This window comes from Schistocerca cancellata, chromosome 4, assembly GCF_023864275.1.
Source record: "Schistocerca cancellata isolate TAMUIC-IGC-003103 chromosome 4, iqSchCanc2.1, whole genome shotgun sequence".
Lineage (NCBI taxonomy): Eukaryota > Metazoa > Arthropoda > Insecta > Orthoptera > Acrididae > Schistocerca > Schistocerca cancellata.
The window spans coordinates 17,911,488-17,926,358 of NC_064629.1; the positions used below are offsets into that span (position 1 = coordinate 17,911,488).

The following is a 14,871-nucleotide window of genomic DNA, read 5'->3' on the forward strand; positions in this document are numbered from 1 at the left end:
CGTGCGACTTTTTCTTATTTCTACACATGGAAAGGGCATGAAAGGACACCGATTTGACAACATTGAAGAGGTCAAGAAAAAAACGAGGGAGGAGCTGTCAGCCCTTTCTAATGATAACTACAAAAAATGTTTCGAACAATGGAAGAAGCGGTGGGACGAATGTATTGGTTCCAATGGAGAGTATTTTGAAGGGGATTAGATTGTCTTGCAAACAATTTGAAAATATGTAGCTTTTAAAAAATAATTCCGGTTTTTTGGGTACCTCTGTTAATATATAATATTAAAATTATGTGCAAGTGACATAAGTAGCATATTAGCTGAAGAATTACAAACAACCAACAGATCGATAAAATAAAGTAACGTGGCTTAGACATGAAAACACTGACGTAACTAATATTTCCTTATAAAAGAACAGATCATTTCGGAAAAACAGTACAACATTTCAAAATGCTCCGAATGAAACAATTTCACCAAACAAAATTACGCAATATGCGTGTAGATATAGAAACAATAAAATTCTGGACAAATTTGACAGATACTCTTAAATTTAAAAAACAGTGAAACGTTTTCATTGTAGCAAGCTGATAAAACATGTTATATTGAACTAATTTTTATCGAAACTCCACTCGTGCAAGACAATATTTATCGTTTATTCACAGATGATTTAGCATGTTATGTGCTTCATTCAAAGAGTTTTCAGATTATTACTTACTTGTGTGATGAAATTTGCAGCAGATTACAGTGTCTAAAAATAGTTTACATAAAGACGTAACTGTGAAAGAAACGTAAATGAGTAGTCTACTGCACATAACAGAATTTCAATACCAATTCCTACAATTTTTCTTTACAAAGAAGGAAATCAAGTGATACAATACCCAGCTTATGAGTGTTGTAGGATTTAAGGACAACAACGTCCTTTCATATGAAATACTGTGTAATGTACAATCAAACATTACAGCTAAGTAGAACAGGACACATGAAATATGTAAAACGATTTCCAGAAATAAAGAAAAATATACTCAAGAGAAAACTGAAATTCTTTTAGAGTACTCTTCAAGAATAAATGAATGAGTTAAGCCTCTGTTGATGTACGCTTCAGTGTGAGAAAGAAGATTAAAAAAATCAATACAAATTCGTCAGTGTAGAAAAAAGTACTACTAACGATTGTAAAGAAGCAAAGAAATAAAGAAAAAGAAGCTGATTTGCAAATCTTCAGGATGTAAAATACTTTATAGAAAATTAAAATCGAATGGAAATATAAAATAATAAAAAATATACTGACGACATAAATAGAGGCAATTTAATACAAACAAGCATTCCGATACGCTAGTATTTTAAGTTCAGGATCTGTTATGAGTCACATAATATTCATAAGCTTCCTGGAATTAAGAAGTACGAAAATTCATAAAAAAGTAAAATGATTACAATGCAATGTAGAATCTTCTTGTAAAGTTCTTAGCTTATGTGCTAAAGAAACAAATAATCTTACTTTGTTTGTTGTTTTTATCTAATACTGAAGTTTACTTCAATATAACACTGTAGACTTTCACGACTGTAGTCTGTTTCAATAACATTATTTTTGGTGTGATCGCGTCATATGTGATAAACCTAGCAACGTTTCGTTTACTATTGCAGGCAGTTCTCATCACTCACCCTCATGAAGACTACCTGTACTAGTAGTCAAAACGTAGGTAGTTTAATCACAAATGACGCAGTCAAACACCCAGAAACATTTTACTGAAAAACTGTGCTTAAATGTTTATGAAATTATTAATTTCTCATTAATATATACACATAACAAATAAATAATGGCAGACAGGAACACAAGGAAAGAGCACCATAAATTATGTCACTTAAGTAACAATTTAAACGCCGGCCGCGGTGGTCTAGCGGTTCTGGCGCTGCAGTCCGGAACCGCGAGACTGCTACGGTCGCAGGTTCGAATCCTGCCTCGGGCATGGGTGTGTGTGATGTCCTTAGGTTAGTTAGGTTTAAGTAGTTCTAAGTTCTAGGGGACTTATGACCTAAGATGTTGAGTCCCATAGTGCTCAGAGCCATTTGAACCATTTGAACAATTTAAACAGGAAATGCTACAATCTATAAGAAAATATAAGCAAGACCTACGAAAAAATTAATCCTTCGACCAAGAACATTTGTTTTCTACATTCATAGATGCTATATTTTTTAGAACACGGCGTTTCTGTGGCTGAGTTTTGATCAGCGCTTTCTGTGATCAAAGCAGTCTACGAAGTGTTATGACTTACATTCGTACTGGAAATTTTATTTATGTTGTAAGTATGATTACATAGGGAAAGAACTGCATAAAGTTAACAAGATACAGTGGACTAATATAGTACTGAAATAAGTGTTTTGGAAGACAGTAACTCCAGAATTGTCACATACAGGTTAGTAAATGATGTCAATAAACGATGTTTGGTATAAATGGTGAGAGGGTTCGTTGAATAAGGTCGTGGCCGATTCCATGCACCATCCTTGTCCATCTGAGCTGTTATCTTTATTGACTTTGATATATACGAAATGCTGCATTTCAATCTTCCTTCGGTCGAAACGTCCGTCCATGGTCTGTGCTAACCTGCATGGTCTGTTCCATAGTGGCGTTGGGCAGTACTGATCACTTACTATGGAGCCCGAAATTGCATCAACCTCTGATACATTCTATGCAATACAGGGACACACCAGGTGGCAAACATAACAGAAACGCATCTTTCATTATTAATAAATGGTCACCATTTATCATTAATCAGCGTTCATATTCACTGTAGTTCTATGCTTATGACTTAATTTCCATGAAGTATCGACAGTAAAGGGTCTACAACACAGGACCACAGAAAAAATTAGCTACGATGTATGTGGAACCTCAGAGTTACATGATACGCAGTTAATGTGTGATATTTTTTAAATGCCGTGAAGATGATCTATGTACACACATAAAAAAAAGTTTTGCATCACCCCGGTTCCCAGAACCCCTGAAGATAGACGTTTCCTGTGAATATTGTATCACAGACACAGTCGCTTTGCCTGGTCAGAGATGTCACTAAGCCCGCCCAAAGATGTAAACAACGATGCATAAGAAGCGCCTATCAGATGGAGGGGATCCGACAGCCGATCAGTTCCAGTCATGCCACCAGAAAGGAGGTGCACGGCTCGTGTTGTCTGTAGTTCAACCGTGCCTAGACGGTCAATAACGCGGTTCGATCGCGTCCGCATTGTTACTTTGTGACAGGAAGGACCCTTAACAAGAGAAGTGCCCTGGCGTCTCGGAGTGAACCAAAGCGATGTTTTTCGGACATGGAGGAGATACAGAGAAACAGGAACTGTCGATGACATGCCTCGCTCAGGCCCACCAAGGGCTACTACAGCAGTGGATGACCGCTACCTACGGATTATTGCTGGGAGGAGCCCTGATAACAACGCCACCATGTTGAATAATGCTTTTCGTGCAGCCACAGGATGTCGTGTTACGACTCAAACTGCGTGCAACAGACTTCATGATGCGCAACTTCACTCCTGACGTCCATGGCGAGCTCCATCTTTGCAATCACGACACCATGCAGCGCGATACAGATGGGCGCAAAAACATGCCGAATGGACCGCGCAGGATTGGCATCACGTTCTCTTCACCGATAAGTGTCACATATGCCTTCCACCAGACAATCGTCGGAGACGTGTTTGGAGGCAACCTGGTCACGTTGAACGCCTTAGGTGGAGATTCCCTGCTGTTTTGGAGTAGTATTATGTGGGACTGACGTACGCCGCTGGTGGTCATGGAAGACGCCGTAACGGCTGTACGATACTGAATGCCATCCTCCGACCGATAATGTAACCATATCGGCAGCATATTGGCGAGGCATTCGTCTTCATGGACGACAATTCGCGCCCTCATCGTGCACATCTTTTGAATGACTTCCTTCAGGATAACGACATCGCTCGACTAGAGTGGCCAGCATGTTCTCTAGACATGAACCCTATCAAACATGCCTGGGATAGATTGAAAAGGGCTGTTTATTGACGACGTGAGCCACCAACTACTCTGAGGGATCGCCGTTGAGGAGTGTTACAATCTGGACCAACAGTGCCTTGATGAACTTGTGGATAGTACGTCACGATGACTACAGGCATGCAATAATGCAAGAGGACGTGCTACTGGGTATTAGAGGTACCGATGTGTACAGCAATCTGGACCACCACCCCTGAAGGTCTCGCTGTATGGTGGTACAACATGCAATGTGTGGTTTTCATGAGAGATCAAAGGTGACTGTAATAAAAGATGTTTAATATAGCTGCGTATTCAAAATAACTTTATACAAATGCGAAACAGTTGTTTCTCATCGCATCTTGAGAGTGTTCACTTCGTCCGTGTGTTACCGTTCTCGTCCTCGTGATAACATGAAGTTATGTAGAATTTTTTCGCTCTCTTATATCAAATGTCATAAGCATTGTATGTCTAATACGATGAAATTAATTATCTAGCCTCCTGAGAGGCAATTTACCACGCTATGTGATGAGGTAACAGCATGTGTCAGTAATGCAACTTAATTGTGTTCATAGAGTGAATAATTGCTTTCTGAAGCTTATCGGACAATCAATATGCAACATACCTGATGTGCATTAGGTTTGCGTCCATGCTCCACGGTGCTTCCTTTGTGGCTGATACTGGAATGTTATTTGCAGCAGCGTACTGTAGCAAATCTTGTCTTCCCTGGAACTTGTCTGTAAACTCCTTTATTCTCCAAGGAGCCAGTATCTGTAAAATGAAATGATTGATGTTGGAGTAACGCAGAAAATTATGAAAAAAAGCATTTCATTCACATCTTCTACATTATAAAAGTCGTTCGTTTCAATCACGTAAAGGAGAGTAGTGAAGGAAAGTCGAGCGTATTCTGTAATTACTTACTCGAATTGTCTGAATTTTTGTCGCTCTCGATTTAAATACGCTGTTTATAAGCGGAGACCTACTGCAAAACAGCAGTTGAAACGTTTATGGTATTCGTGAGTACAGCACTAAAGAACAAAGGGTAACTGAAGGTAATAACAACGCAGGTTTTAAGGCTGTGTGTAGTTTAAAAGCTAGTTTGGGAAGATTCCCATGGTGGTAGCATCGTGTAAGTAACAAATAACAAACGGTGCACTTCCACAACAGCAACCTCAGTGAGAATCGGACAGCTGTCAGAGTGAGGTTGCGTGCTGGAAGTTTGCTTTCTATTGGCACTGAATGTTTTCCGTGAGATAAAGGAGATACGTATAAATTTCTAACGTTATTCTCATTTAATGTTTCGATTACTATGTGATGAAAATAATAAGTTCTGTCGTGTATTGAAGCATATAAATAGATCTCAAAATATTTAAATATTTTTTCAATGCATTTGGCAAAAAGATTAATAAGACATCTGCAGTTAATAACACTATTTCTGTATTTTTCTCACCTAGGCGATGATATCGGTAAACCCTGTCCAAATCTTCATATAAAGTGGACTACCGAGGATCTACGAAAGGAAATTCAAGCAGTTAGATCTGGAATTACTGTTGCGGTGGCTTCAAGGACATTTAACAACCCACGAAGAATTCTTCGAGACTGGCTGAACAAGGATGAATGGAAGACGCCACCTAGGAAACATGGCCGTAATCCAAAGCAACAGTTCTCAAAAGAGAGTAGTTTAATACGGATTCATTAGCAGCATCAGCATCTTGTCTTGCAAATTCTGGCAAGGAAACCTCAATCAAAGCGCCCTCCAATTCCTGCAATAAGGGTCTATCCAGCGGTGATTGTGGCGGCTACTTCTACGACAAAAGGAGAGAAGGATTGCATTCAGTGCACACAACATAAAACATGGTATCGTTGAAATATATGATAATGGATCTGTAAAAAAATCATGTCTGTGTACACTGTTCGAAGATCGCTGTGCTGAACCTAAAGTGACTGAATTAGAAGTTCGTTATATGCTCAAATCTTGCATTGTTTCCATAACTGTTGAATGTATAACTTCCATTATCGGTTACAATTGTACTCCATTCTCATTTTTGCTAATGTATGGGACGTCGGGTGTCATAAATGTGAGAGAATTTCAAGTTGGCGTTATTACGTTCACTGCTCCTTACAAACACTTGTTTTCCCTTTTCTACATAAAAAATTGTATCTAAAAAATTCATTTTTGAAGGAATGCATAAATGAGGTGTTAAAGTATCAAAAAAATAAACATTTTGCATCTTTCTAAACAACATTAGGGACATTTAACTGAATGCATGGTGTTACTAACTGCAGTTACCCTGTTGGAAATGGAAATGCCGTGTGGCTAGGGCCTCCCGTCGGGTAGACCGTTCGCCTGTTGAAAGTCTTTCGAACTGACGCCACTTCGGCGACTTGCGTGTTGATGGGGATTAACTTGGGCTGTTACAGGGTTTTCATTAACCGCTTTACATAAAGCACACGTATGAACACTGTAGTTCAATGTCCTCTACTGACTTTATCGAAGTTTAACTCACTCTAGGACACTCCAAACCTTTTACAGTGACTTATTAATGAGCAATTCGATCAGTTGAAAAATTACCAAAAAATGTTACAGACTCATTTCACGTAGTGTACCTGAATTTCTTCGTGAATGTAAGTCTTTTTTACGTATAAGATTTACTAGCAGCGCTGCTTGTCGAATTGTTTAGAATGGAAAGCGTATGTCGTCATTATCCTCGTGGTCGATGTTCGAGAGAAGGCGTGCCAAATTATAAAGTTCATTTCATAGGTCAGTCTCGTTTTAATAGTACGGACATTTATGAAAAATCCCTTAACATGTTGATAAATACACCTTATGAATATTAACACCAGAGAAGAAGCTACAATCCCGAACGGAGAACTTCACCGAAACAAGCACATACCAAAACGCAGCTCAGACTTGAGCGAACGAGTCTGAGCAGTACACTACACAGTTATTTCTTAGTTAACAAAGTAGAGTCAGAAACAAAACCAAGGTTCTTCTATAGAATACCACTTTCACTACATTCGATAATGTGCCTTACCCTTCTAAAAATTTCAGTCCATGTGCCTTCTAACCGTCTATTTCCATCATCCGCTGCATATAAGAATTCATCAGCTGTTGAAAGCCTTTCAGCTTATATTTTATGTAAGGAACTATGGATTTCTTATGAAGTAAGATGAGGGACATAAAGAGGATGGTCAGTAATTTCGGAGCCCACTACAGTTAGCTATGAGTAGTCAATACAAGCTTTTGGTACATTTGCTTGAACACTGTCGCGATGAAAGAATTAACAGTCGGCTTTCGATATTAGATGGTTTCTTTTAAACTGCTCTGTAACTCGCGATATGTTTTGTCCCGGGTACCGCATCCGAATATTTAATTGCACATTTTAAAAAAACTCTTTAGGAAATTCCAGAATACGTGGTTGTCATTCATCGGTCGTACTGAACGTAACAAAAAAACACAGAAATGGCAGGGCCCCTAGAATACATTGAGACCTACTGCACATTTTAAAAAAACTCTTTAGGAAATTCCAGAATACGTGGTTGTCATTCATCGGTCGTACTGAACGTAACAAAAAAACACAGAAATGGCAGGGCCCCTAGAATACATTGAGACCTACTGCGAGTTTGTTCACTGTCTATACGGTATACATAAGAATAAGAGTCATCCAAATGCTTTAGACTTCTCCTGAAACTCCATCTACATTCTCTGAGAATGTATGGAGCATGATAGTAGTATCTGACGTTACTGATAAGTGGCGTTGTAGTTGCTTTCCTCACTTCTGCAAGATGTTTATAATTATGGTAATTCATCTATACAGAGAGTTCGGAAATATCCGTTAGAAGCAGCGCGTTAGACAGCGCGGCTAGCCGGGCGGGCTAGCCTGTTGCATACTTATATAGCACACATGTCTTCAAACGGCTATAACACGGAGACGGTACGTTTCAGGGCAAGGATCCCTGTTCAAAATATTATGTACTTACTCCCCTCTACAAGTCCTTGAAGTCCGTAACGGAAATTTCCGAACACTCTGTATATAATCACTGTTGGTGAGAAATTTACAGTTCAACAGGAGAAAGAGACTCCAGCGACATCACTTCAGAAGGAACGGAGGGGGGAGGGGGGAGGGGAGGGGACTCTAATCATCTTTTTCTTTTCATTCTCGATCATCCTGACACCACAATCATGATGGTAATAACACTTTTCATGCTAAATGCAATCAATAGTATTTTCTCTAATTTATACAATATCGCAGTATTGTTCAGATAATGGGCGGCCTGTAATAGATGTCAGCGAGTAACACTAGGGTTTGTGCCATTCTGCATGTAATATTTCAAATTAACAGGTCCGGCAACTGAATGCGCAACTACGACGATGCAAGGGTGCCCATGCCCGGAAACAGGGAAGGGGTGCTGCCCGCAACCCTATAACTCTCAGGGAAAGAAAAAAAAAATAGTGTAGTCAGGTGTTTTTCTTTCAAGAAAATGATTTAAACGTCAGTATTACACAGGTTTTTGACAGGTCGGAACTGTAAATTTTTATGGTTACTTACAAGTCGCCATTCGTCTTCCAAAATATTAATAACGCTCCATATCACCAGGTCTAGGCCCCGTCCTCTTACAAACCACAGCAAGGGCGCACTTGGGAAATGATGTCCAGAACCTCTCTCACGGGTTGTTCGCTGGCCACACACCTCTGAGGGGACGCGGTAATTGTACACAATTTTAACATCGTTGACTGAACTCTAGGTGTAGGATTCTTTGGTGAATAACACCGCGAATCATTCCCCCCCCCCCCTCAGTCCGGAACCGCAAGACTGCTACGGTCGCAGGTTCGAATCCTGCCTCGGGCATGGATGTGTGTGATGTCCTTAGGTTAGTTAGGTTTAAGTAGTTCTAAGTTCTAGGGGACTGATGACCACTGAAGTTAAGTCTCATAGTGCTCAGAGCCATTTGAACCATTTGAACCATACGGAAGCACAGGTTGGCACAGACACCATGCGCCATCTACTAACACGATTTTGAAAGACTTTCTTCGTAGTTTGACACCGGGATCAGGTCTAAGGGAGTGCAACAGCGTACCGTGAGCACAATAGCACTGAAAAGGCGTTTTTTTTAATGGCAGTTTTTCATTTCCACTCTCCATCTGTGAAAAACACTTCCGCGGGGTGTCACACCACCCGTACTGAATTCACTGCAGCCACAACACACTCAAGTAAATGTCGAACACAAAGCGTAACATGATGCCCCCCGCGCGGCTCACCCCGTCTGAGGTTCGAGTCCTCCCTCGGGCATGGGTGTGTGTGTGTGTTGGCCATAGCGTACGTTAGTTTAAGTTAGATTAAGTAGGGTGTAAGCTTAGGGACCGATGACCTAAGCGGTTTTGTCCCATACGATCTTACCACAAATTTACAATTTACATGGTGCCTCTTCATGCACCGTACTTCGTCACTCCATAAAATACTTGTACTTGGCCCCACAGTTTTGTCTCCATATACCGTAGACAAATAATATCTACGATCACCCGCGAAGACAGACTAGTTGCGTCCGAGGGATCACCGAGATAGTTCCGAGTTGTCAATAAGATAATACAAATATATTAGTAATGAATTTGAATGTAACAAAATTTTTGGTTAATCGGCTACTTCTGAGTAATATTTTAGGGATAAAAATCAAATGAGATTTTTACTGTTGACTTTACTTGGTGAAGTATGATGACACGGAAAAACACACATTTTTGCCATTTGCTTCAGTAATTGTTTAATTTTTTGCCCTATATATGGCGTTATTAGCCCATCGTATAGTATAACTGTGTCAGATTTCCAAACAACGCTGCGCAAGGATACAGACAGGTAAATGTGCAGCAGACTTGAAGAACACCACCTAACGAGGCAGCCGCAAAAACAGACTACGCCTTGGTGCGACATTGTCTGGAAACCAGACACACTTATTTACACTACTGGCCGTTAAAATTGCTACACCAAGAAGAAATGCAGGTGATAAACGTGTATTCATTGGACAAATATATTATACTAGAACTGACATGTGATTACATTTTCAAGCAATTTGGGTGCATAGATCCTGAGAAATCAGTACCCAGAACAACCACCTCTGGCCGTAATAACGGCCTTGATACGCCCGGGGATTGAGTAAAACAGAGCTTGGATGGCGTGTACAGCTACAACACGATACCACAGATCATCAAGAGTAGTGACTGGCGTATTGTGACGAGCCAGTTGCTCGGCCACCATTGACCAGACGTTTTCAATTGGTGAGAGGTCTGGAGAATGTGCTGGCCAGGCCAGCAGACGAACATTTCCTGTATGCAGAAAGGCCCGTACAGGACTTACAACATGAGGTCGGGCACTATACTGCTGAAATGTAGGGTTTCACAGGGATCGAATGAAGGGTAGAGCCACGGGTCGTAACACATCTGAAATGTAACGTCCACTGTTCAAAGTGCTGTCAATGCGAACAAGAGGTGACCGAGACGTGTAACCAATGGCAACCCATACCATCACGCCGGGTGATACGCCAGTATGGCGATGACGAATACACGCTTCCAATGTGCGTTCACCGCGATGTCGCCAAACACGGATGCGACCAACATGATGCTGTAAACAGAACCTGGATTCATCCGAAAACATGACGTTTTGCCATTCGTGCACCCAGGTTCGTCGTTGAGTACACCATCGCAGGTGCTCCTGTCTGTGATGCAGCGTCAAGGGTAACCGCAGCCATGGTCTCCGAGCTGATAGTCTATGCTGCTGCAAACGTCATCGAACTGTTCGTGCAGATGGTTGTTGTCTTGCAAACGTCCCCATGTGTTGACTCAGGGATCGAGACGTCGCTGCCCGATCCGTTACAGCCGTGCGGATAAGATGCCTGTCATCTCGACTGATAATGATACTAGGCCGTTGGGATCCAGCACGGCGTTCCGTATTACCCTCCTGAACCCACCGATTTCATATTCTGCTAACAGTCATTGGATCTCGACCAACGCGAACAGCACTGTCGCGATACGATAAACCGCAATCGCGATAGGGTACAATCCGACCTTTATCAAAGTCGGAAACGTGATGGTACGCATTTCTCCTCCTTACACGATGCATCACAACAACGTTTCACCAGGCAACGCCGGTCAACTGCTGTTTGTGTATGAGAAATCGGTTGGAAACTTTCCTCATGTCAGCACGTTGTAGGTGTCGCCACCGGCATCAACCTTGTGTGAATGCTCTGAAAAGCTAATCACTTGCATACCACAGCATCTTCTTTCCGTTGGTTAAATTTCGCGTCTGTAGCACGTCATCTTCATGGTGTAGCAATTTTAATGGCCAGTAGTATAATAAATGCATAAATACTAAACTCTGGATACAACGAACAGGACCTGTCTTCACTTGACGTGGTGGAGACCAAGAAGCACGACAACAGCCACTCTGAACAGCTACGTCACTCTGCCCTCTTTGTCTGGCCACGAACGTCGGCTAGTGTGAGGGAGTGCGGGTTTTCCAGCTTCTGGGGAACGGGGCTAATCTGCAAGCTGCACATAATGGTCCAGTCTTTGCTTAATTCGGATAAATGGTGGTGGTCTGCCCGACATGAGCTTAACGCCAGCACGGCTGCGGAGGGTAGAGTGGGCTTAACCGGGCAGGAGAAGCTATTCAGACGCCCTGCTTGCTGGACAAGTTCGTTGCAGGATCCGTACACCTCACTGGCAGCGCTTACTCGAGAGTGATGTCAACATGACATGTACGTGCCCACCACCATATTTCGAGTAAGCCAACCGTCACACTGACACCAGCTCCTCTCATGAACGAGTGGATCCTGAGAAATCCCAGGAACAATAGCTAAATATTTCAGTCGCTGAAATTTAAGATGTTTTCTTAGGTTTCTGCCTAACCACACCCTCGGAAATCGCGATATATTCGGAAAAAACGGACAAATATTTGTGACAAGCAACAATACAACTGTCATTGGCGGTCGCTTCACTTGTAGCAATTTTGTCCTTCGTTTTCAAATCAGACAGCTGTCACAAAATCGAAGAAGCTCATTCCTGAGAGAGCGCAGTCATATGTATAAATAACACCGAATATTGTAGAGCATACTTGTATTTCGTTCACACTGACTGACATTTAATTATAAGAACCCGTAGAGAGACAGATGTGTTTATGATGTCTTCAGTGTGCCATTGCCTAGAAACGTCCTACTGGAGGTTATAATAAGAAACCAGCGGAATACGACAAAACCAATATGGCTTCCAGTCGCGCAGCTGTTAGTAGGGGGTGCAGTGGGGGTAGGTGAACAACCATGCTCACGTTAACGTTTGCATCTGCCCGACCCTACTGTTTTCAGAGGCGAGTGCTTTCCTCTGGATGGCCTGTGTTTCTTAATGTATCTTTGGAAACATAGTTCTAAGAGTATCAGCAGGAAGAAGTATGTTGTAGCGGTACAACGAGTATTAACAGGAAATGGCCAATGGAAGTGCCTACATTATGCTCTGGAGGATGATTAGCCCAAACGCCTGCACTTTAAAATAAATGTGTGGAGCAGCTTGGGGTCGGCGATATCGGCACCTCTCGTGGGGAGAAGGAGGCAAGTTTAGAGCCTTCTGGATTATAGTGGCTATTGCGGTGGGTATTTCCGAAGTCGGTTGTTAGTGATGAAAAACTTTCTGTGTGGAAATTTTCGAAAGAGTTGGCGAGTGCATACCCGTGCTGTGGTGGAGGTACTGGCTTTTTCGTTTGCCTGTTTTCAAAGCGCGTGTTGCCGTCAAAGAGGGCATACGCGGACTCAGCAGAGAGGCTGTGTGGCAGAGTGCCGAGCCCTTAGCTACCTGGAGGCGTTGCTTGTTAAGCTAATCAGACTTGGCGAAGGCTATTAGAAGATAATGTGAGTGTCCTTACGCTTTTTTACTTTCGACTGTGATGCTGTGTTGTGCTGTGTGTGAGGAGATGGTAGAAACTGGTTGGTAGTGGTGTAGTGACTGACTGGGTGGGGGGGGGGGGTGTTCATCGTCTGAGCCAGAGGTCAGATTTGGGAGACTTGAAAGTAGTTGGATTGCTGCAAGGCAACGATGACAAATCTAGAAGAAGTCACTATTTTAACCCAATCTCACAGGTCAAGGTGAGGCTGGTGACCCTTATTTAGCTTCACAGTATTTATGAAGCAGTGCATAGAAATAATCCGGGTACTCCAAGGCACGTTTCTCAGGAATTTTACGGAGCAATATGTCGCGTAATTTGTCTCGCGTAGATTCTGGTCGTGATCGAGATTGGGTTTTGGCCAAACACTACAGAAGCTGCACGGACAGGAGGAGAACGAACGTTTTACATTTTTCATTACTGCTAAAGCTGACTGACTGTCGTGTCCTTTTTCTCGAACTGTGCCCCACTATCAAAGGATCTGCCAGTTATTTAGTTTATTGTTGTATGATAGTGAATGTATTATTTTGTATATTTAACATTTGCAATTAGTTTCTTCAACGAATGTATATTCCTCGGTGTTAATGTTTGCAACATTATGCACAATATCAGCTTTGTCAGTTAACCCAGACAGTGGGTAATAACGAAAACCGTAGGCCACAAAAATAAATAATTATTGAAACAACTACAAATAAGTGTCGTGTTTCTTGAAGTTCTCCTGGTGGACAGAATATCCCTCTATGTTTTGGGCAAACATGAGGGATAGCATCATTTCTTGTTTCGATATTTTGGCTGGTAACCTTGAAGATGGCAGTAAGATAATCAACCGAAATATCGAAAGAAGAAGTAATACTAATCCCAGACGAACGGCAGAGAGATGGCGGAATAAGGAAAATAGTTCGTTTTCTTTTCTTTTTTCAAATAATATGCTTATGTGATTGTTCCTTTTTGCAGATGTAGGGTCCGAGGTGCAACCTGTCCCCTTTTCCTACTGGGCCCAAATTACATACATTTTTTTTTGGGACCAGTCCAAAGAGAGGTAGAAAGGCGACTGTGGCTGGTGGTACGTACCTTGACCTGTGGCCACAAGGCGCAGCAGCCGAGCTCGAGGCGCACCTGGTCGTTGCCCTTGCCGGTCGCGCCGTGCGAGATAAACTGAGCGCCCTCTCTGCGCGCCACCTCCACCAGGCCCCGAGAGATGCACGGCCGCGCCAGGGAAGTCCCCAGCAGGTAGCGGCCCTCGTACAGCAGCCCGGCACACACCGCCGGCCACACGAACCCCCGCACGAACTCCTCTTGCAAGTCTTCTATTATCACCTGCGTCAAATAGTTAACAATGTAACTGCAGGAACCTACACCTACACTTCCGGCTAACGAATAAAACAAGAGCGCAGGCTATATCAGACCAGCTGTGTGAATTGTAGCAAACACGATACAGCATGTCATTCCCAGTGGAGAGAAATCTTCAAACCTAAAATTAGCTTTGGGTGTACCCAAATAAGTGTTATAGACGCTAGAAAATTGTACCAAAATCCGGCCGCGGTGGTCTAGCGGTTCTAGGCGCTCAGTCCGGAACCGCGCGACTGCTACGGTCGCAGTTTCGAATCCTGCCTCGGGCATGGATGTGTGTGATGTGCTTAGGTTAGTTAGGTTTAAGTAGTTCCAAGTTCTAGGGGACTGATGACCACAGATGTTAAGTCCCATAGTGCTCAGAGCCATTTGAACCATTTGTACCAAAATGTCAAAAGACTTACAGAGGGCAGACGCTCGGTGCAGTGATTGACAGTTGACGTTCAACATACACAAATGTAACATACTGCGCATAAGTAGGCACAGAGGTCTATTACTGTACGACTACTCAATTGCTGAAAAATCACTGGAAGCAGTCGTATCCATAAAACATCTAGGAGTATGCGTACAAAGCAGATTGAAGTGCAACGGCACATGTAACTTGTGGTA

General features: G+C 42.3%; 1 protein-coding gene across 1 annotated transcript in view; it reads right to left on the reverse strand.

Moving 5' to 3' along the window:
* LOC126184789 (argininosuccinate synthase) overlaps window positions 1–14,871 on the reverse strand; it is a 207,364-nt gene that overhangs the window by 67,732 nt on the left and 124,761 nt on the right. The window contains exons 4-5 of the mRNA XM_049927362.1: window positions 13,984–14,229; window positions 4,620–4,765 (exon numbers count right to left, since the gene is read on the reverse strand). Of these exons, the coding sequence (XP_049783319.1) occupies window positions 4,620–4,765; window positions 13,984–14,229 (392 nt within the window). The remainder of the gene's footprint in view (window positions 1–4,619; window positions 4,766–13,983; window positions 14,230–14,871) is intronic.